Source organism: Nannospalax galili, unplaced genomic scaffold, assembly GCF_000622305.1.
Source record: "Nannospalax galili isolate Female #2095 unplaced genomic scaffold, S.galili_v1.0 scaffold41, whole genome shotgun sequence".
NCBI lineage: Eukaryota > Metazoa > Chordata > Mammalia > Rodentia > Spalacidae > Nannospalax > Nannospalax galili.
In genome coordinates, this window is record NW_008344991.1 from 1,386,030 (window position 1) to 1,409,192 (window position 23,163).

The 23,163-nt window shown below is 42.0% G+C and overlaps 2 protein-coding genes across 3 annotated transcripts in view; one reads left to right on the forward strand and one right to left on the reverse strand.

Moving 5' to 3' along the window:
- Positions 1-13,284, reverse strand: part of Aimp1 (aminoacyl tRNA synthetase complex interacting multifunctional protein 1) — a gene marked incomplete at its 3' end in the record, with an annotated part of 40,864 nt that extends 27,580 nt beyond the window's left edge. Inside the window, 1 exon segment of the mRNA XM_008841260.3 lies at positions 13,081-13,284. Within this exon segment, the coding sequence (XP_008839482.1) occupies positions 13,081-13,082 (2 nt within the window).
- An 85-nt stretch (positions 13,285-13,369) lies between these two features.
- Tbck (TBC1 domain containing kinase) overlaps positions 13,370-23,163 on the forward strand; it is a 245,798-nt gene continuing 236,004 nt past the window's right edge. For both annotated transcript variants that reach the window (XM_008841262.3, XM_008841261.3), the window contains exon 1: positions 13,370-13,589. The gene's annotated coding sequence lies outside the window, so the exon portion shown is untranslated. The remainder of the gene's footprint in view (positions 13,590-23,163) is intronic.

Consider the following 23,163-nt stretch of genomic DNA (forward strand, 5'->3'; position numbering starts at 1 on the left):
CTTCCTTTGTGCCCTCTTGGTAGTCACACTAGTCTTGTACCTTTGTGGCGAATTCCGCTTCATAAGACCTTCCCACAATGGGAAATTTAAATCCACAATGTAGGGAACCACAAATGGCAGCACTCCAGGTGCTCCTTAAAACCAGAGGGTTGAAAGTGAAACCAAAAGATATCGAACACTTTTGTGATGAATCCATTAATTTCGCTTCGTGGGTCTCCCCTGAAAACATGTGGGACCCTGACATGTGGATGCGGGTCCTCTTCCTGGCCTGAAATAGGGAGGTCGGGTCAGGGATCACTCCCCCTGCATCGTTTGTACTGATCCTCCTAGCCATCATTGCTAGCCTTAAATCCTCCTCTCCTGAGGAAGTCATCTCGGCCCACAACAAACACTGCCGGGAGCAATCTAGTGTAGATCTGGCTATTACCTCAACCCCGACCTCCTGGACCCGGAAGTGGATGCCACCTCTGTGCCCACTTAAAATAAGGAAGGAACTCCTTTGCCTATATCTCAGGATACTCTCCAAGAGCTACCATGCCCAAAAATTCCACTGCCCCATTACCTGTGGAAGGTTACCCTCTACCCCTACCAATAACCATCCCGTCCCTTCCCCTGCTACCGTGCCCCTCCCTCCTAGGCAGCCCTCCTTAAAGCCTCACCCGCCTTTGTCCACATTTCCGGTTAACGTTGGCCCTGATGTGGCGCAGCGTCCATGGCTGCCCACCCCACTTGCTGACCTTGTTCTTATCCACAAGGCAGCTGAGCAATCGAGCCCTGACTCCCCATATTTCAAACAGGTTCTTCGCCAGTGGTCCTTACATTTACAAACCCACTATGATTGGTATAGCTTACTAAAGGCAGTCTTAGAACCCTCAGTCTTTCTAAACTGGCACTCAGACTATGACGATCAGGCTGAAAACCAGGCATGCCTAAATCTCCAATATGGCCTCAACATTACGTTGGACATGCTCACGGGACGTGGACAATATATAGACCCCATCTCCCAGTCTACTATTGGCCTCTATGCCTATTTTCAACAAGTTTCTGACTTAGCCTTTAAGGCCCTTAAATGTTGCTCCCCCCATGACCCACAAGTCTTTTTCCGTAATTTGATTCAACAATCAGGGGAGTCCTTCATGGACTTCCTTACCTGTGTCACCGAGGCAGGAGAGCGGAGGGTTGAGTCTGGACCCACCCAAGAGTTGCTTATCAAACAATTAACTTGGGAGGGACTAAACATCCCTACTCGGAATGCTATTGGCCCTGTCCGCAATGATAACATTCACAAATGGGTACTTGCTACTAGAGACTTAGACCCTAGGGCAGGCCCTATTAAAGCTCTGACTGCCTCCTCGAGACTCTTTTGTCGCAAGGAAAACCCGCCCACTTTGGCGCACGGGAAGGCTGCCGGAACTGTGGGGGGCTTGGCCACTTTCATAGCCACTGCACAAGAGGTACAGCCTGCCCCAAGACTCGCTGCCCCAAGTGCAAAAGAGGGTTCCACTGGGCTAAAGACTGTAGGTCACAGCATCAACCAGACTCGGCTCCTTTAAACTCCACCATGGGTGCCCCTCAGCCCTGCCCACAAGAGGGGAAACGAGACAGATATTATGGACTCTCCCAATCCTCAACCACTCCCCACTAATAACCCTCTTCCTAGATGGAACTGCCATAAAGGGCCTAGTAGACACAGGGGCAAACGTCACCATTATATCAGAAACTGAATCTCTTAAATTCCCTCATTGGAAATACTGGCCAGGTCCACCAATAAAAGGAGTTGGTGGAAAACAAGATACCAAGCTGGTCACACGTCCAGTATATTGGAAGGACTTGGATGGGAACCAGGGCACAGTTACCCCCACAGTAGCAGACATTCCTCGTAACTTATGGGGCCGAAACGTCCTAAAGGACATGGGCATAGTCCTTACCAGGGATGACCGTGCCTTTTATGATGATATCATGCTCCATGATAACTTGGGACTATCAGGGAAAGGACAACACCTTGCCCAACACTCCCCATCCTAACAGCCACTGCCCTCCTGGGATCGACTCCAGTCTTGGCCCCCGAACCGATCCCCATCACCTGGCTCTCTAATGATGCCATTTGGGTAGACCAGTGGGTCCTTACCAGGGATGACCGTGCCTTTTATGATGATATCATGCTCCATGATAACTTGGGACTATCAGGGAAAGGACAACACCTTGCCCAACACTCCCCATCCTAACAGCCACTGCCCTCCTGGGATCGACTCCAGTCTTGGCCCCCGAACCGATCCCCATCACCTGGCTCTCTAATGATGCCATTTGGGTAGACCAGTGGCGCCTAACAGAGCCTAAATTATCTGCCCTCAAAAATTTGGTAGCTGAACAATTGAGGCTTGACCATATCGAACCCTCTCTCAGTAAACATAATACCCCAATATTTGTTATTAAAAAGAAATTGGGGAAACACAGACTCCTCCAAGATCTTAGAGCAGTCAATGCCCAGATGTAAAAGATGGGCTTGCTGCAAGCGGGCTTACCACACCCTACAGCTATCCCCCCATCCCATCATATCATAGTACTTGACCTCACTTTGCCTTCACGGTATGGGAGCCCAACAGGCTGCAATACCCAGTCTGCTTGCTGATTTAGAATGTCTAGGTCTCCACATGGCACTAGACAAGTTACAATACATCCAGCCTTTCACGTATCTTGGCTACCATATAGATACTGCAATTAAACCGCTTAACCCTTCCATCTTGCAAAAAACTGTACATACTTTGACTGAGCTCCAAGAACTCTGTGGAACTATAAACTGGCTCAAAGAATTTATACCAGTCCCTGACTTGGAATTACGGGCCTTGCTCTCCCTGCTGGAAGGCCATAATTCCCCAACTTCAAGGATCCCTCTCACCCAGTCAGCTAAGGATCTTCTTAATAAGATAGATTATATACTCTGGTCTGTGTCACTCCGACATCATGACCCAGCAGAACCACGATTGGCCTTGATTCTCAGGACTAAAAATGGTGTCTTGGGGGCGCTATGGAAGCAAGAACCCCTGGTGTGGATCCACCTGGCTACCTCGGACCTAACTAGGCTTAGCTCTAAGTATGATATTGCCTTCAAGTTAGCAATTAAGGCCCGACAGTCAGGCACATATTCGGAAAGGAACCTAACAAAATTATACTGCCCTTTCCTCTTAAGCATTCCCAAACATTATGGGCAGACTCTCTGGCTTTCCAACTAATGATGACTGGGTTCACGGGGGAGTTGGATAACCACGCACCCCAAGGTAAGTGACTGGCCAGCCTGGCCTGTTTGGATATCACCACTCAGCCACACGCTTCCCCCTTCAAAAACCCCCTACCTTTAGCCACGCTAGCCTTCTTGAATGCCAATAAGTCCCATTATGGCGTTGTCATTCAGTGCATGGGAAAGGATGACACCTGTTACGTACAAGCCAATCCCGGCTCTGTCCAGTTGGGGGAGCTCCTGGCCTTGTGAAAAATCTTCCAAGTCTGCCAGACTGAGCTGCTCAATATATTCTCCAACAGCCAGTATGCAGTTCAGGCTCTCAGATGTCTTCCCTTTGCTCGAGTAAAAGTCCACAAGGATCCCATCACTAGAACCATGAGAGCTCTCCAGATTATCTTAGATAACAGACAATGGCCCTGGCACATCTCCTACATAAGATCACACACCAAGCTCCCTGGGATCTTGGCAAAGGGAAATGACAAAGTAGATAAACTCATTATGTCTGTAGAGATTCCTCTACTAGAACAAGCCAGAGCCTTACACCAACAATTTCACCTTTCTCCTCACAGTCTGCACCACCTTCTACCCAACCTACCCATCTCTCAATGCAAACATCTGAGCAGATCTTGCATTACATGTGCACCCCTTGCTCCCTTAGGCCCCCCTCAATCGATATGGAGTTAACCCGCATGGTCTCCTACCCAATGCCCTCTGGCAAATGGATGTCACCCATTACAACTCCTTTGGTAATCTTAAGTATGTCCATGTCATTGTTGACACCTCCTCCTCCTTTCTTTTTGTCATCGCTCAAACCGGTGAAAAGGCCTCACACGCCATTAAGGCGGTCAAATCAGCAATGCTGGTAATGGGAGTGCCATGGACCCTAAAAACTGATAATGGGCCAGCTTACACCTCTCTACAATTCCAATCATTCCTGTCAACATGGAAAATTAGCCACTCCCTTGGCATCCCTTATAATCCACAGGGACAAGCCATTGTGGATCGGGCAAATAGGAACCTCAAAGAAACATTACAAAAATTTGCTACAACTGAGTCTAAAAGGGACCCACATCTGGCTCTAACTGAAGCTCTATTCAGCATTAATTTCCTGTCCTTCGATGAAAATGGGTTGAGCCCGGCCTACAAACACTGGGCTACCATACCTAGGCCTATACCCTTGCCACTAGTGAGATGGAAGGACCTGGCAACATGTCAATGGCAACCGTCCACCTCCTTGTTAACAAGAGGGCGAGGCTATGCTTGTGTGTTTCCTCAGACAGAAGCAAAGCCAGTATGGGTTCCAGTGAGACATGTGAGACCAGCAACCGACCAACAGGGCTCCCAGGACCCAGAGATCTCGCCACTATCTGGATAATTGGTTTGCTCTTCCCCACCCCTGCCATGGCCCATGATCTCTGGTCCCCTCCCCCTCCCCAGCTATACTCTTGCCCTTATTGCTTCATTCCCCAGCCTTCCCCACCCTCTATTTAATTAATTCCTCCCCACCATGGACCCAGTTACTTCCTGAGAATCACTCAATGGCTCCTGGCCTCTAAATAACTCTCTATGTTTCACTACCAAAAATGCATCCTCATGCCTTGGGCTGTTTAACTTGACCATCCAAGATTATACTGGCAGTGCCTCCTCAGGTTACATGCTTAAACTCCAGGGCCTTTCTCCTACCTTCAACAACACCAATGTAACCTCGGTCCTTGCTGCACTGGGGACAATAATAACAGGGGAGGTGGAAGGGACCGCCACCCCTCCGCCCCCATTTTGCCCTGCCATTCTACGCCCACCACTCCCCAACTGCCCACGCACACGCTCCCTATACCAGGGCAGAGATGTCACCCTAAGCCCAACCATGCCATCCCTCCCTTTTGCCGCTTCAGCTGCTCCCCCTCTAATCACCCCCTAGGATCTTGGAGACAACTTGCCCCCACCTATCCCTGTGGCATTAAGATCTCCCATACCAACCGAGAATCAATACTCGGTAACTGGGGCCTCTGTGGGCCGCATGCCTGCATGGACATGAGGCCGTTACCGGCACAGTAGGGCCTTCAGCTTTCCAACGGCACTTACACTAACACCAATCCCTCTACTTGTGCCAAAAACAAAATCCTCACATCCACTGATCACATGACATCCTGGCCCCCTACTCCCATTTGCGTGCAGCCCCCGTTTGCCTTGTTGCTAGCCAATGTTATCTCCAACCCTCAGGGACAACTCAACTGCTCCGATACCAACACCACCTGTGTACTGGCAGCCTGCTGGAACCATCCAGCTCACATAGTTCTCTTTATGCATGAACCCGTGGCCCTTTGGGTTCCAGTCACCAATGCAACCCACTTCCATGCTGTCATTCTTATAGAGCAGACAGCCTTGTCACAAGCCCCCTGCTTAAAATGGGATTTCGGGGTCACTGCCACTCTCATCTCAGCCATCATCCTTGCATTAGGGTCGGCCACCACCACTGCAGTGGCTATCACCCAATCCTCCACTACTGTGGAGACACTCAACAAGGCTGTGTCCAAAACCTCCTCTACCTTTCACACTCAGTCCCTTATCAATCAGCATCTGCACCAGGCAATTAATGTTGATCTCTTAAGTGAAGAGCTGGCAATTACCAAAGACATGGCTCTGCTAGCTTGTGACCTTCACTTTAGGTCACTTTGTCTCACCCCCTATAAAGTACAGAATATTACTGAAGCACGCCTACAACTCGCACACTATATTCACAGCCACTGGACTCAAAGGTTTCTTAATTAATCTATATTACTAACTAATCAAATTATTGCTCTAAATTATACCTGCGCCCCCACACTGGACATCAATTCAGGGTTCTTAGAGAAAATCTGGTCTAATCTAAAAGCACTGTTTGACCCGTCTTGGATCGTCACTTACCTACTCCTGACAGGCATAATTATTCTTCTCTTTCTACTTCTTAAATGCCTTGTTCTTCATTCCCGCAGTCAGAAAAAATTCAATCACTCGGTGTATCAGGCCCTCAGAGCAATACACGATGATGATTTCAACCGCCCTATGCAGCCTGACAGACTTGGCTTGCACAAATGTACGAGGCCTCCTACAGATAATTCCCCACCTCGACTGATCCCCCGGGACAATATCCCTTGGAGGGTTGGTAGTCAATGACGGGTAAGATCCTGTTGGGCTGAATCAATCATGTCTAATCAATCATGTCTAAGCCAGGCCATGGACGTGTATGCCCATGCTCCAATGACGGGTAAAGTTCATGCCCAAATAGGACAACCTAAGATAGGCACAGTCCATGATCCTGGGGTCATCCCGAAGCAGAGATGGTACGGACTCAGAGCCCGGGGATTCAGCGAGAATTCACTTCACTTCTTGGTCCGCAAATAGCCCTCCAAAAGGAGCCCACACCTCCGTACCCTGCTCGCGAGCCCAGTGACTGCTGACAGACTGCATGGCGTGGACCAATCAGAAAACAATACACTGACTAAAGGGACTTGGGGGTGGGAAAAGGGAAATATAAGGCCTGCCCCCTCCTGCATTAAACGAGCCTGCAGCACCTCGCCTAGTGCTTGCTTCTACCCGACTCCCGGAGTCTGTGTGTTGTGACTCCGTGCCTCTTGCGCCCCCCAATCAGCAAGGGACCCAATCCAGGTTAGGGTCTTCACAGCTGGCCTGAGGAAAACCCACAACACTGCTCCACTAGGTTTCTCCACTCATTTGCACTCCAAGTCCCCAAACCATGGAATGATGCCACCCACTTTCAGGCTGGGCTTTCCGCCATCAATCAAGCAATTAAGATAATCCTCCAGACATACCACAGACATACCAGGCCAGTCAGATCTAGACAATCCCTCATTGAGACTCTCTTCCCAGGCGACTTTAGGTTGAGCCAAGTTGATAACTAATAATCACACACAAAAAAAGTCTTTTTAAAAGAGAAAGGGTGTGGTGACACATACCTTTACACCACTCAGCACTCACAAGTCACAGGCAGGCAAATTTCTGTGGGTTTGAGGCCAGCCTAGTCTACATAGTGAGTTCCAGGCTAGCTCGACTACAGGGAGACACGGGGGGATATCTTTTGCTAAGTTATTTCTCCATACTGAAGAATTCTTCATAAAGCTCAGAAGTGACTATGTTATATTCATCAATGCCTATTTTTTCTTTCCTCTTAGGTAACTGCTTATCTAGAAAGACACATGATATCAATATTAAAAACTTCTTGTCATGAAAGACCTAAAAAATATTTTGGACTAGCTTCTGGTAATGTCTGTGCATTGATAAAACTTTTCCTAAATGCTAAGAGTGGGGCTGGAGAGATGGCTCTGCATTTAAGAGCGAGTATTGCTCTTGTAGAAGACCTGAGTTTGGTTCCCAGCATCTACTGCTGGGTGGCTCACAGCTAGCTGCCTGTTGGCTCCAAGGGATCTGACACCCTCTTCCAGACACCACCAGCATCTGTACTCACATATGCAAATACCCTCACACAGCAAGCACATATACATATAATTTTTTAAAAAAGTCTTAAAAAAATGCTACAAGTGATTTGTTTTTAGAGTTAAACCTTGTAGAAAAGTTTTTCTAGTACTTTTTAATTAATTGTCATATCAATTTTTCAAAAATACAAGTTGAAAACCAGGTGTGTTGGCACATGCCTGTAATCAAAGGATGAGGAAGGCTAAGGAGGAGGATGACTATGAGTTCAATGCCAGCTTGGGCTACACAGTAAGTTTGAGTTGTTCAGTCTGGGGATACACTGTAAGGCTCTATCTCATGAAACTAAAACATAACAACAGAAAACATGTTGGAAGAATACATTTTTGTTAGTTTTTTCTAGTAATAGGCAGATAATGGTCACTTGCACGGGTGGTAGAAGAATGCAATTTTTTTTAGAAAAAGTGGTTACAGCCAGCAAACCTTAAGTGAATAACATACTCAACAGGCTGTGTGACTATGGTCAAAATTAATTTCTTTATGCTTCATTTTCTTAATTTCCATAATGAAGATACTTTCACCTCGTTTTACCTCCCAGTTTCCTGTTGCCTCCATAGGGCTTTCCTTGACCTGCCTCAAAAAAGTGTTTTTCAGGTTTGAAAGAGATGTCTTGTTTAAGGTTGTTCTTGTCTTCCAGGGTTAAAAAATATAACTGAAAGTTGAAGTCTTTGAGTAAGACTGCAACACTTCATTATTTGCAATTTATTTCCTGCCACGTCACTAAAAACAGTTAATTTCAGAGCCTCAACTTTATTTACAATCTTCCATTTTGTCTTACATGCTGGGTTTATAGCAGAGAGCAAAAATAAGCATGCTCTTTGCAGTCAATGAATTTTCAAACAAATGAGGAAAGCACAGTAGGCTGAAGCCGAAGAATTCAACATAGTTATATATAGGGAGATGGTGCTAGTTTAACAACATTGTGAAAGCTTCGACAAAACTTTTACCACTCAACCCGCCACTCGTTTTACTACTTTATGTTAATCATTCCATAATGGTTTTACAGTTGTACAAAATAAAGCTAAAGTGCAAAAATTTAAGTCTCAGTGTGCTTAGAGCTTTTAGCATGCTAATATGAAGAGGACTGCTTACGGATGACAGGAGTGACGTGTAACATTTGTAGAACATTCAGAATTTGCTGGCTAAATGCTTTGCATGATCATTTGTGAATATGGTATCTCCATTATACACAAAAGACAACCTGAATTAAAATGAATTTGCTCAGGAATATAGTTACTTGGTAAATGAGGAGTAAACTCAGATCTGTCTGATGCTAGAGCCAGTTCTTTTAACGAGTAAGCATTATAATTAAGCTTTTTACAGCCTATTTAATGATGAACTGTTATGCGAAGAACATCCATTAGCACTTGTTGGTACTGTCTGATAATTTAGGAAATACTTGCTTAATCTCTATGGTTTATTAAAGATATGAGATTAAAATAGATTTACTATTTGTATGTACGGTAGATGCACATATGGAGACATTTATGGAGAGAAAAAAAGGCACAAACACCAAACATATTACTGCACGTTAATGATGAAAGAGAAGACTTCTTTTTGTTACTTAAATAACCATAAACATAATTTATGATGTGTTGGAAAGGAATCATCTCTCTATTATTATCTAGCTTCTTCCATTTTTTTCTTCTCCTAGGAGCCTCTTCAGTAGTCTTTCCTACTTCACCCAAGTAACCTGGGATTTCTTCTAAGTACCAAATTCCTTACACAGGTTCTGAACATTAGAAACACAATATATAAAAAAGGAAGTTAATAGTTTGAAAACTAAGCTTGAGTGCAGATTTTTACTTTACACAAGAGCTCTACAAAATTTCAAAAATCTCTAATGCCTCAAATACCTAATTTCACTACTTCAGAATCACAATTAGGAAAAAAAATTACACGCTTCTTATAGTACTTCTTAGTATTAATTATATTTTCTCCAATCTATGATACCATCAATTGTAAAATGGCTTCATAAGATGCTCTACTCAATTATACATATTAGAATCAAAATTCCCTTCACACACCCCCATATCCACACATCATAGGTGATTCAGCTGCTACAATAATTTTTATTCCTTAGACTCATTATACAGTATTTATTGAAAGACTTTTAAATTTGGTCCCAGACTTTTATTTTATATTATTCTTTAGTTTTCATATAATTCTGAATACACATAACTTTTCATTTTGAGGCCAAGTTTTTAAATATTTATTATTCTTATTTTATGTATATGAGTGTATTGCCTGCATGTAGGTAGGTGTACCTACATGTAGGTAGGTGTACACTGCCAGCTCGTGACAGTTTTCATTATTTCATATTTATGAATAATTAATCATAAATGTTAACACCAGTTCTGTTGTGAAAATGTTGGTGTGTAGTTATTGCGTATAATTTTATTTTATTTTATTTTTATTTTATGTGTATGAGTGTACTGCTTGCATGTAAGTAGGTGTACTTGTGTCGTGCAGTGACCTCAGAGGTCTGAAGAGGGCACTGGATCCCTTGGAACTGGAGTAATGGATGGTTGTTAGCCACCATGTGGGTGCTAGGAATCGAACCTGGGTTCTCTGCAAGAGCAGCAAGTGCTCTTAACTGTTCAGTCATCTCGCCAGCCCCCTGATGCCAAGTTATAATCATTGAAAAGTAGACATAAGAAATTATACTTGGGGCTGGAGCGATAGGTCAGCAGTTAAGAGCACTGGCTGCTCTTGCAGAGAACCCAGGATCGGGTCCCACCACCCACATGGCCCACTCAGCATCTATAACTCCAGTTCCAGAGGATCCAATGCCTTCTTCTGACCTCTGAGGTCACTTCACGACACAAGCGCACCTAGTTACATGCAAGCAATACACTCATACACATAAAATAAAAATAAAACAAAAAAGAAATTATACACAATAACTACACACCAACATTTTCACAACAGAACTGGTGTTAACATTTATGATTAATTACTCATAAATATGAAATAATGAAAACTATGTCACCAGCTGGCAGTCTAAAAAACCCAATTTCAGAGATAAAAATGTCAGGAAAATGTGTTTCAGAATAGTAATCATAATTGTTTTTCTTTTTTCCTCCCCTCATGCCTAATCTTACCTTCCAAACATTTTCCCCCATTTCCTCCACAATATAACTGCCAAGTTATTGCACTCTGGCAGCAGTAACAAGATACCTTTCAAAACCAGGTTAAGATGGGTGTCGTGGCACATGCCTTTAGTACAGCAGAGGCAGACAGATCTCTATGAGTTCAAGGCCAATGCTGTCTACATAGTGAGTCCCAGGCCAGCTGGGGCTACAGGGAGACCGTGTCTCAATGAAACCAAAAATCAAAAACCAAACCAAAACAACAAAAAACCCTAGGTTAAAATTCCTAATAGAATTTAACACAGATGTGTATAAAGTCAGAACTTAAAAACAGGTAAATAATACAATTAAGTATGATGAGAGCAAATATATCTCAGAAACACTCAAAATATATAGCAGTACCTAGCATTAATCCCAGGTATTTTTTTAAATCAAACTTTGCTAAAACCTATAGATAATCTAAAACTGCTTTCTGTGAGACTTCTTATTTGTGCTTGATTTCTTTTTTCCTTACCAGAGAGCCTTTTTCCCTTCTACTGATGGGAACACAAGGCAGGTCTAGAGGCTTTTTTTTTTTTAATTGTATTTGTTATTTTTATTTTGTGTATGAGTGTATTGCCTGCATGTATGTAAATGCACCCACATCGGTGTAATGCCCAGCAGAGATCAGCAAATCCCCAAGAACTGGAGTTAGGGATGGTTGTTAGCCACCATGTGGGTGCTGGAACTAGAACCTGGGTCCTCTGCAAGAGCAGCCACTGCTCTTAACTGCTGAAGCATCTCTCCAGCTCCAGTTCTAGAGGTTTTTAATGACAACAATGAGGCAAGAAGATGGCTACAGGATGATTATGGGAAGGCAGTCCATGTATTTTACAGTATTACTAATTCAAAACCTTTTCTCCCCAGTAAAATGTACATAAAACCTTAAAGAGCTGTCTAGGCCTCCTGTGATCTTCTTACTGCACAACTAGGTAAAGGATAATAGCTCAGATGTTAAATACAACCTAATGGCACCTTTTAACCCACAGATGCATGTATACTATCTTGCCCACTTCTTACTCAAGTACACAGGTAAAAATAACAGCTACTGCTTTAATAGACTAGGAAGAACCAGAATCTGACTAGCCTTTTCTTACTACCCCTAGTGTTTCCTATGGGGTAAAGCAAAAGCTTTCTAACTAATTTTCTTTCTCATCCTCTGCCCTCAGTCTGAGTAACCCTCTTAAAAGGAAGATGGATTATGTTACTCAGCTGCTGAAACCATCTAATGGCTTCGCAATTCAGAATAAGTTGAGTGCCTTTCCAGATGCTTCATGACCTACCTGCTCTCCCTGATCCTGTCTTCATCTTTAATTCTTCCTCTCAATTCTTACCCCCAGGCTTTAAACTCCCTCAACCCCAGGCTTCCTTGACATTCGGACAAGTTTCTATTTGGTAACCTTTGCAATGACTGGGCCTTCTGACTGCACTTCCTGAAGACATCTGTACAGTCAATTCTTATCCGTGTCACTTCCTTACTAGAAAGCAATCGTCTCTGTGAGGCCTCCGGCCACCCTAAAAATTCAAATTGTACCCTTCTTCTCTGCTTAATTTCTCCCTGTTCAATACTCATAATCTAAAATATGGTATGGAAGCTGGAGAGAAGGCTCAGTGATTATGAACACCTAACTGTTCATATCGAGGACCTGCGTTCGGTTCCCAGCACCCCTATCAGGCGGCTCTAACTTCTAACTCCAGTTCCAGTGGATCCGACGCCTTCTACCTTGTACCACCTGGCACGCCAAGTGGTGAAATAAACTTAAGCAGGCATACACATATAAGAAAATACGGTATGTTTAGCTAAACAAAACCTGAGCTGGAAAGCGAGGACAGAATTCTTGTTTGGTTAATTGCTCTTTCTCCTTTATTTCAATGACTAAAGTGCCTCAAGTATAGTGATAATTGGCGCTCTAATAACTTTGCTGACGCAATGAATTCCTTCCTTCACCCCTTCCCCACAAACACTGAAAACCTTTGACACACTCCTATCAAAGTAAAAAACTTAGGAATTCCACCCACTCCGAACAGTAGCATTCTTTCCCTCTGCCCTGTGTCCATTTCCAAAACTTGAATCACAAGGCGTCAAGCTTTTCCTGTTTTCTCATTCCAAGGAGGGTGCAGCCACACTTCCTACCGGCCCCCGAAGGCCAGGCTCTCTCTCCTGGAAGAGTTAAGGGGACTCGGGACCGGTCCGGGCCAGCCCAGACCCTCTGAGTCACTCACATTAAGCAGCGAAGAGCAGCTCCAGCGCGGCCTCAGCCAGGTGTAGGCAAGGACGGCGACGCGCAGGCGCGGCAGTGAGAAAGGCCCCCGGGAGGTGTCCCTGCTAAATGCTTGAGCGCGTCCTACACGAGGTCCTCACCCCCGCGCCAACCACCATCTTAGTCCTCCATTTCCTCACTCACTATCACCAGTCCTCCCGCATCTCTTTCTCTTTCTTTCATCTCACAGTCGGTTTGGGCGAGGGACAGACAGCCTGGAATTAGGGTCCTTCCTCGGGGGGGGGGGTCGCGTGGCTGTGACGTCATAAGTAGCGGCCGCACCGAGGAGGTAGTAGGGGAGGTGTCAGGGGCGCTAGGCGCGTGCTCCCGGCCAGGTTCTCAGCAGCGAACCCCCGCAGGCTAAGGCCCGTCCAGAAGCGCCCGACACGCCAAGCCCGGCGCACAGGGCCGGGGCGCTCAGACGCTCCTCCCCCTTGTCTTTGTGCCCGCCGGCATTCCCGGTTCTGGCAGGTATTGCGGCGTCCCTGTTTTCTGTGTGGTGTGGTGCGGGTTGTGGGAGACAGCCGGGCACGCGGAGGAGCGGCTGGCGGGTCCCCAGCAGGTGCAGCAGGCTTATGGAGCTGCTGGCTGCAGCGAGACTCCTGCTTAATCACAGTCTCACCCGAGTCTTGGAAGCTATAGGGAGCTTTGAAAGGAACTCTTTTATCACCGCTGCGAACGAAGGCTGACGGGGTTAGAGAACCTGGAATCTTCCACTACTTCCCTAAAATAAGGACTTCCGCTTTGGCATGTTTCTGTTTTTTAAGCTTTGTCCGTGTTCAAAAGTCTAATGTTCCTTTGAGCATTAAGAGAAAGTGAAAGAGTATTAGAGTGAATTTAGAATTGCCCTGGCCGTCTTTCAAGGCCTCCTGTCCTTATCTTTTTCCTACTTACAGCTTGAGTGAAGCTATTAAAAATGAATTAAATATTTTCTTACTGAAAAAATGCACATACACTTTTATTCAGGATGAAATCAACGTCTTTTCACCTTATTTTTTTTTTTAACATTTCTCCTCCAGTGAGTCATTCATCTCCAAGTTCTTTCAAACTGATACTGTGTCTTGTTCATCTAAAGATTGTGTCTTGAATACTAAAGTGCAGCAGTTCTTTTTCACGTTCAAGTCTGATTGGATATAACTTTCCATAATTTGAGATCTATTTTTTGAATGAGAAATTAAAGTCATGTTTCTACTGACGTATTAAGATAGCCCATGATATCTGTAAAATTTGGAAGTGATTATAATTATTTTCACATCAACTTTTGAAATTATTTTGACTCCTTATTTGCTAAAATGAGAATAGCAATGACTCTCCTCCCTATATCCCTGTGAAACACACTCATCCATATTACCAAATGTGTAGGTCCTTTCCTACTGAATACCCTTTGCAAATGATCAAACAGTTCTGAGAGCATGCAAGAAATTTTATTTGGTTGCCAGTGAACAAAGAAGGGGAGCTCATGCTCTAAAGGCTGCTTCTAGAGTGAGTCTGAGGTCTGGAGTTTATAGTATGAAGAGGTATGTGCAGGATGCTGTCATCAGAACTTTTCACCAAAAGGGGAGATTCACAGGAACCAAGGTGCCACCTTCTTTCATCCCTATTTTGGCATAGTTGTATCTGTCATAGCACCCGTGGGTGTGTTTTTTCTTTTCTTTTTTCTTTCTTTTTTTTTTTTTATAAGGAGTTCAAGTTCATCTAAATTTTCAAGATGGTACCCAAACCAGAATGAGCCAGTCTGTCTTTCTCCACATGGTGGGCAGTCAAATGCATGTGATTATGGACATCCAGCTTTTAATTATTTAAAGCAAGTGGCATCTGTAAGCAAGCAGAACTATCATTAATTGCTGGGTATACTCTAGTGACACTTGCATTTTCTCTTAGCTGGGCCTTTACTTGCACATTGTCAAGGTTAGCAATATTTATATTTCTTTTTTTTTGGTCTTTTTGAGACAGGGTCTCCGTGTAGCCCCAACTGGCCCGGAACACACTATGTAGACCAGGCTGGCCTCGAACTCACAGAGATCCACCTCCCTCTGTCTCCCAGATGCTGGGCCTAAAGGTGTGTACCACCATGCCCAGCTTCCATATTTATATTTTTTAAGTGTAGTATTTGCTCTATGTGTTAAAAACAAATGTTTAGGACAGTGGAGATCTATAATGATTTCTTAGTGGAGAGCCAAGTAATATGCTAGATTCCATTTTTTTCTTAGTGTTTTAATGTCCCATGAATATTTTTTTAAATATCAAAGTTAATTTAATTCTTTCCTTCCCTCCAATGGTAATGCAGTTTATGCAATAGTTCCATAAGTATAAACCCCAAATATATTTTTTGGTTTATATGTTTAGACATACATTTAACCTCCACTTTAAAAAAAAAGATTTATTTTAAAATATGTGCATATGTGTGTGGGTATGTGCACATGTGAGTCCAGAAATCTGGAAGAGAGTATCAAATGCCCCAGAACTGGAGTTAGAGGCAGTTGTAAGTTGCCTAATTTGGATGTAGGGAAATAAACTTGGGTCCTGTGCAAGAGCTGTACGTACTCTTAACCACTGAGCCATCTCTCACATCTGCACTTCTTAAAAAAAATAAAACTCGCTCTATTGTTTATCTTTCTGCTTTCCATTGGCAGAAGGCACACAGATTCTCTTCAGCAAGTTCTCTCACCTTTCTATGACATACATAGAAGCTTCCATTTCATTCCTCTGCTTGGAGATATTTCCCACAGAGTCCAATGTCTTTTTGTTTAATTTGAGCAAATGGTGTCTTGGTTCTTCTGCATAGCTTCTCTTTTAGGTTTATACTTATGGAACTTTTGTAAAAGTTGTAGCGTTTCTTAACTCTACATCTATTTTGTTTCTTCCCTCTGTTTTGCTAAGGCACACCCTAAAGGAATGTGTTAATAAAAGGTGGATGGGTGATACATCTTGTATGGCAACTTGAACTCTTTGGTGCCTTTGGATGGTAATTTTGTTTTCTAATTTTTGCATGGCTGTAAACTACTATTTATAACACTATAAATGATTTTTTTGATGTATATAGCATCAAAATTGTGTTCTTTCAAATCTTTTAAAAAATATTTTCTTTATTTTTTATGTGTATGAGTGTATTGCCCGCACGTATGTGAGTGCACCTGTGTCGTGCAGTTGCGCGTAGGTCAGAAGAGGGCTTCGGATTCCCCTGGGAATCAAACCCAGGTCCTCTGCAAGAGCAGTCAGTGCCCTTAACTGCTGAGCCATCTCTCCAGCCTGCCTCTTTCAAATCTTTTTAGCTTTTGTTTTCTAACTTCCATTATTGCTGCCAAGAAGATTAGAATAGCTGTGTGATTGTAATTTGTTCATGTGAGCTGTTTTCTGAAATGGTTTCAAATTTCTGTTATGCTGGATGTTTTAAAAGTTTATGGAGCCATGTCTAGGTATAAGTTTATTCTTGCAGTGACTTCATTCAAGAACTAAGTATCCATAGGTGTTCTTTTCATTTATACATTTTAACATTGTAAGCCTTTCTTATTTGAAAATACGTGCTTCTCTTAAACTATGGGGAATTTTCCTTTATTCTGCCTTTCATAATTTAAGATCCTTTGTTTTTCTCTTTTATTTTTCTGAAACCTCTATAAAATAGTTGTGCTTGTACCTTGATCCTCTGTTATCTTTTTTCTTATATTTTTATGTTGGCCTTTGTGCTCAAAGTTTTGGGCAAGTTTCTTATTTCCTTACCCATATGGGTTTGCAACCATTGAATTTCTATTCATTGTTGTATTTGATTATTTTTCCTCATAGTCTCTTAATTTTGTTTTTAATGAGGTGAAATTAACATACATTTCAAAGTATTGGTTTTAAGTGATCCTTTTACTTGTATAAATTTAAACTTGTAACTACCTCTACCTCCACCTTTACCAAGATAAGGAACTACCTCACAACTATGGAAAGTTCGTCTGTTTCCTTAGCCACTCAATTCCATCTTCCTCATCCAGGGTACACCTTCTGGTTTTTATCACTAAGTTTAGAGCTGTTATTCTAGGGTTATATTTAAAAGCAGTCACATAGTAGGTACTGTCCTGTGTCTGCTTCTTTCCCTGACTTGTTTTTGTGATGCTTCTATGTTTTGTCATGTTTGTTCCTTTTTTATTGTTGACAATATTTCTGTCATATTAGTTTGCCAATACTTGTTTGTCTTTTCAACCATTCAGTTCTGGGCACTGCTTCTGGTTTTTGGCTATTATCAGAAGAGCTATTATGAATATTTTGATAGGAGATATTTTATGGACATACTTTCATTATCTTGGAAGAAGTGAAATTCTAAGGCCCAAGTTAGGTACATTTTTAAATTTAGAAATGTTTTCCAAATAGCTTTGAAAGTTTGTCTGCCCTTTTTCATTCCTGCCAGTACTGTGGAGCACAGTTCCATATTCTTCAAGCACTTGCTATTCCAGCTGTTTTAATATTAGTTCTTTCAGTAGAAGAGGAAGGCATGGTGTTGTGGTACTAATTTGCATTTTTTTCTATGATTAATGAAACTAAGTACTTTTAAGATTTTTTTAATTTTTATGTGTATGAGTGTATTGTCTGCATGTATGTACATGCATCCGTGTCGTGCTGTGCCTATGGAGGTCAGAAGAGGGTGATGGATCCCATGGAACTGGAGTTATGGATGGTTGTTCGCCACCATGTGGTTACTGGGAACTAAACCCAATTTTCTACAAGAGTAGCCAGCTCTCTTAACCACTAAACCATCTCTCCAGCCCTGAAACTGAGTACTTTTTAATATGCTGTAGCCTATTTGTAGGTCTTTTGTGAAAAATATGTTTATGATTTGAAGGTTTATATACTGACTTGTTTATCTTTTTATTATTGAGTTGTATGAATTCTTTATAGATTTTAATTGTGTGTTTAAAATATATGTACATGCATATTAGATAAAGAAAAGGTCATCTGTAGTATGCATAATACAATGTCATACATATTTTTGCCTTGTCTTTGGCTTGCATTTTAATTCTTCCAAGGAAACCTCTTTATTTTTGATGAAGTGCACTTTTTTTTGTCTTTTATGGTTAATATTTTTTGTGCTCGCCTAAGAAGTCTTTTCCTAACTTAAGTTTGTAGAGATATTCTTTATATTTTCTTTTAGAAGATGAACAGTTTTTGCTTTTACTTTTAGGTGTGTGATTCATCTCAGATTTTTGTTGCTGTATCCATAGGGGTTGAGATTGTGGATAGCTTGTCCCAGCACCATTTGTTTAAAGGATTATCCTTGGGATTACCTTTTCATTTTATACTCTCTCAAGAAGAAAAATTCTTCACAAGTAATAAAGGTCCACTCTTTCTCAAATTTGGGGAGAAATGTACATTGGAAATAAGAGATAGAATCTGAAAATAATCAAAGAAGGGGAAAAGTTTATAAAAGTTAGATTATTGGAAAAATTCAACTTAATGTGGAAGTTTCAAGCCAGATGAAACAAGTCTTTAAACAAACATGTCTTTAGTCTCTCCTGACCTGTAGGATAATGATTCATAGTCCAGGAGTTCAAAGTAGCTTAAATACAAGTCCTCTTTCCGAAAAAGGCCCACTCCCTAAGACTCCAGCCTCCAAAATCCCTAGTAAATGTTAGACAACCACCATTTCTCATAGTCAAGTCATCTGAGAAATTCAGAGCTGAGCCCTGATTTCAGACTGACTTCTTAAACAAGTGTTGTCAAGTAGAGGACATTGGATCAAGACCCAGAGATGTCATTCCTTTAAGACCTTCTCTACAACCGTTAGCTAGACTTAGGAAGTCTCCAGGTGAAACTCAATTCCCCTCAGGGATAAGTTCTCTTAATAAATTATATTAGCTGCCCAGGGCATCATCCCCTAGTACTGCATCAACTAAGTCCTTGGATTCTGGGAAAATAGTGTTTATCCTCAGACAGAGAGATGAGGAAAAAACAAAATCACCTTCTTATTAAACAGGCTTATTCATGAATGCCAGTAGTATTCTAAGAAGTAAGTCTGCTTTTAAAAGATCACATCGGAATAACAGCACTGAGTCAATGGAAAGATGGAACTTTTTAGAATGTGTTCAATGAAGTGAAGTGGAGGTGATCATGTTAGATCAGAGAGACCTGTATTAGCATGCTTGTCTACTTTGATCAAAGAATCACTAAGCCCAACCCTAAGGAGAAATCAGAGGACTCTCCTTCATTTGAACCACTTTCTTCATCTTCTAAACCAGATTCTCCCACTAGGTCCCAGACACAAACACCAATTTTGAATTGTTCTCATTCCCATATGTCTCTCTTCCATCCATCTATCTGTTCAGGCTGATGGGTGGCAAAAACTCCCATCTAATCTCAGTGCCATTCTAGAGCATCAGTGCCATGATCTAGCACACTCCCATTCTGAAAGAGCTCCTACACTTCCTGGCAGTAGGTCTGCAACCTGGGAGCTTGAGCACAGCAAACACTGACCCTCCTTTCCTCCTCGTAAGCACTCAGAGAAGAACTGGAATTTCATCTTTCTGCTGTCAGTAAGCCTGAAAACATAAATATTTTAGGACTCAAACAAACCAAAGAAAACCAAGCATCCATAAAAAGAATGTGGAGAAAAATAAGAGAAAATAATATTTCTCACACAAATACTTCTTCTCAGACCACTTCCTTGGGTGCTACAAATGGTGCTCAATCATGGACTCTACTTACCAAATGGCTTTTTAGACAAAGGATATTTGGATGAGATTGAGGCCTGTCCCATTAGCTACCCTAGATCTGGAAGATCTCTCACAGGTAATATTCTCTCAGCAACTGACAGTGTTTTAGAGAAGGAAATCTAAATTTTTAAAGACTCAAAGTATAATCAGGAAAAACAGACTGTGGGGTCATGGCAGTGCTTGTGTATATACTATGGATTTGCAAACCATCTGAATGCCATTATTCAGGTGGATACCCTAGACCAAAAAGGAACTGAGACAAAACAGGTTTACAGGACAGAGTAAACCTGACCCTGCAGCAGAGAGAAGTGAAAGTTCTGTAGCAGAATATACCCTGTTCAGTTCAAGTAGCTCCAACCAACACAGTTTACCTAGAGGGACTGTTGCTGCCACAGTGACTCTTCTTAATTACAGCCAACCCCTAGAAAAGCTGTGCAGGTAATACTTCAGCCTGGCGTCTCAAATTCTAACTCCACTGGGTAACAACAAAAGAAAGATTCAAAAACTGACATCATAGAATCCAGTGGAATGTAGTCTTAAGGTCATCTGGGTCTTACCTTGTGACTTCTATGTCAGAGAGGTAGAAAGGTGAAACTAAGAAAATTGGTGTGAATTACAGCTGCTATTTTGAAATTTTGTTACAGTTGGATCGTTAAAAGACTGAAAAATTGTGCCGGGCGTAGTGGTGCACACCTTTAATCCCAGCACTGGGAGGCAGAGGCAGGCGGATCTCTGTGAGTTCAAGGCCAGCCTGGTCTACATAGTGAGTTCCAGGACAGCTGGGGCTACTGGGAGACCCTGCCTCAAAAAGACCAAAAAAAAAAAAGATTGAAAAATTTTAAAAATAGATTTGGTTCTTGTTAGATGGGTTTTGTTCTGGAAGCCGTATTTGATAATACATTAATCTTCAAAGGTCATGTTTTTTTTTCTTTTTTCTTCAATTTTTGTTCTATGTGTATGAGTGTATTGCCCGCATGTGTGTAAGTGTACCCATGTCATACAATGCCTGCAAAAAGTCAGAAGTGGACATCAGAGCCCCTAGAACTGGAGTTATGGACAGTTGTTAGCTGCCATGTGGGTGCTGGGAATTAAACCTGAGACCTATGCAAGAGCAGTCAGTGCTCTTAACCACTGAGCCATCTCTCCAGCCCCAAGGTCATGTTTTTTGTTTTGTTGTTTTGTTTGTCAGTCTTGAAAAAAATAGTAAAGCCAAGTCTGTTTATACTGTATGTTTCACATAGATTAATAGCATCCATCCTAACATCCTTTAATTATTACTTGTTTTAAAATAATGGACATGGTGTTGGAGAGTTGGCTTAGCAGTTAAGAGCACTTGCTGCCTTTGCAGAGGACTGGAGTTTGGTTCCCAGCACCCATGTTGGGTGGTGGCTCACAACTATCTAACTTCATTGCCATTTTCTGGCCTCTGTGGGCACCTAAATGCATGTGTGCATAGACACACACACACTGACACAGTACACATAAATAAAATCTTAAAAAAAGAAACACATAGAAACTATATTTCTTTATCACTCATTTATAGATTACAAATTAACATCAGGGAGAAATTGGCATTTATGCAGTAAAAAGTTTTAGTCTTTTTTAACTCATCTAATATAGTGATTGTGAAATTCACAGTGATAATGGTTCTCAATGAATACCTGCTTTGCTTTACTACATGAATGAAACTAATGATTCAGTTTTAGCGGTAATAAATAACAATTATGTGATCACATGATCACAGGACTTCAATTCACACTATTCTGTGCTCAAAAAAAGAAAACAAACAAACAAACAAACAAACAAAACTATGTACCTGGAAAACACTGAATGAAATATTACCTAGGTTTTTCTGTAAGTAGGTAGAATTTTTGATATGCTTTAGTGTGCATATTTTGGCATTTTAGGTGAGGTGGTATCTTCTTTATTAACACATGAATTGTGTCTCAAACTGAATGAACATTTTGGAATAAATTATTGCTGTATTTTTTTTTCCAACAGGGTCGCCCTAGTCCCAACCCACCTGGAAGTCACTATGTAGACCAGGCTGGCCTCGATCTCGCAGGGATCTGGGATTAAAGTCACACTACTGTATGTTTTTTTAAAAAGACTGTCCAGGGTGGCTCAGTGGTTAAGAGCATTGGCTGCTCTCGCAGAGGACCCAGGTTTGATTCCCAGAACCCACATCATAGCTCTCAACTGCCTGTAACTCTAGCTCTAGGGCCCTTCTGACACCCTCTTCTGGTTGTCCTGGGTACCAGGCATGCATGTGGTATCCATATAAACGTGCAGGCCTTCACACATACACATAAAATAAAAAATAAAAAGTCCTAGGTGTGGTGGCCCATACCTTTGATTCCCAGCACTTGGGAGACAGGTTTATCTCTGTGAGATAGAGACTAACCTGGATATGGTCTACATATCCAGTTCCAGGTCAGCTGAGGCTACAGGGAGACCATACCTCAATAAAATAAAACAAAATGAAATAAATGAATAAAAATCTTTAAAAAAAAATCCCATGACTGTCATTTCCCTATTAAGTTCCTTTGCTGCCTTTGATGAAAATCTGTTCATGGAATTTCTTATGTTTTTATTATTAAATGTGCAGTATGTTAGGAATATTCATATATAATAGATACATACACAGTATGAAAATTTGAAACATAAGAACATTTCCCTAATAATTAGTGATGTTGAACATCTTTTAAGATGTTTCATAGCCGTCTTTACTTCTTTTTGTTTTATCGTTCTGTTCAGCTCCTTAGCCCATCTTTCAATTGGGTTGCTTCTTTTCTTGTCTTGGTTCTCTGTATTTTGAGTTCATTATATATTCTGGTTATTAAACCTCTGTCAGATGTGTCGCTGGTGAAGATTTTCTCCCATTCTGTGGGTTTTCTATTTGCTATTTTGGTTGTCTCCTTTGATATACAGCTTTTTAGTTTAATGAGGTCCCATTTGTTAGTTTTTGCCCTTGTTTCCTGAGCAATTGATGTCTGAAAGGTTTAGAAAATCCTTTCCTATGCCTGTATCTTGTAGGTTTTTCCCAATGTTTTCTTCTAATAGTTTCAGAGTCTTAGGCTTTACATTGAGGTCTTTGAGCCATTTGGAATTGACTTTTGTGCAGGGTGAAAGATAGGGGTTTAGTTTCATTCTTCTATAAGTGCAGATCCAGTTTTGCCAGCACCATTTGCTGAACATGTTGTCTTCCTCCAGTGAATATTCTTGGCCCCTTTGTCAAATACCAGGTGGCTGAAATTGCAATTACTCATATTTGGGTCTTCAATTTTGTTCCATTGGTCTATGGGTCTTTTTGTGTTCCAGTACCATGTTGTTTTTATGACTATAGCTCTGTAATACAG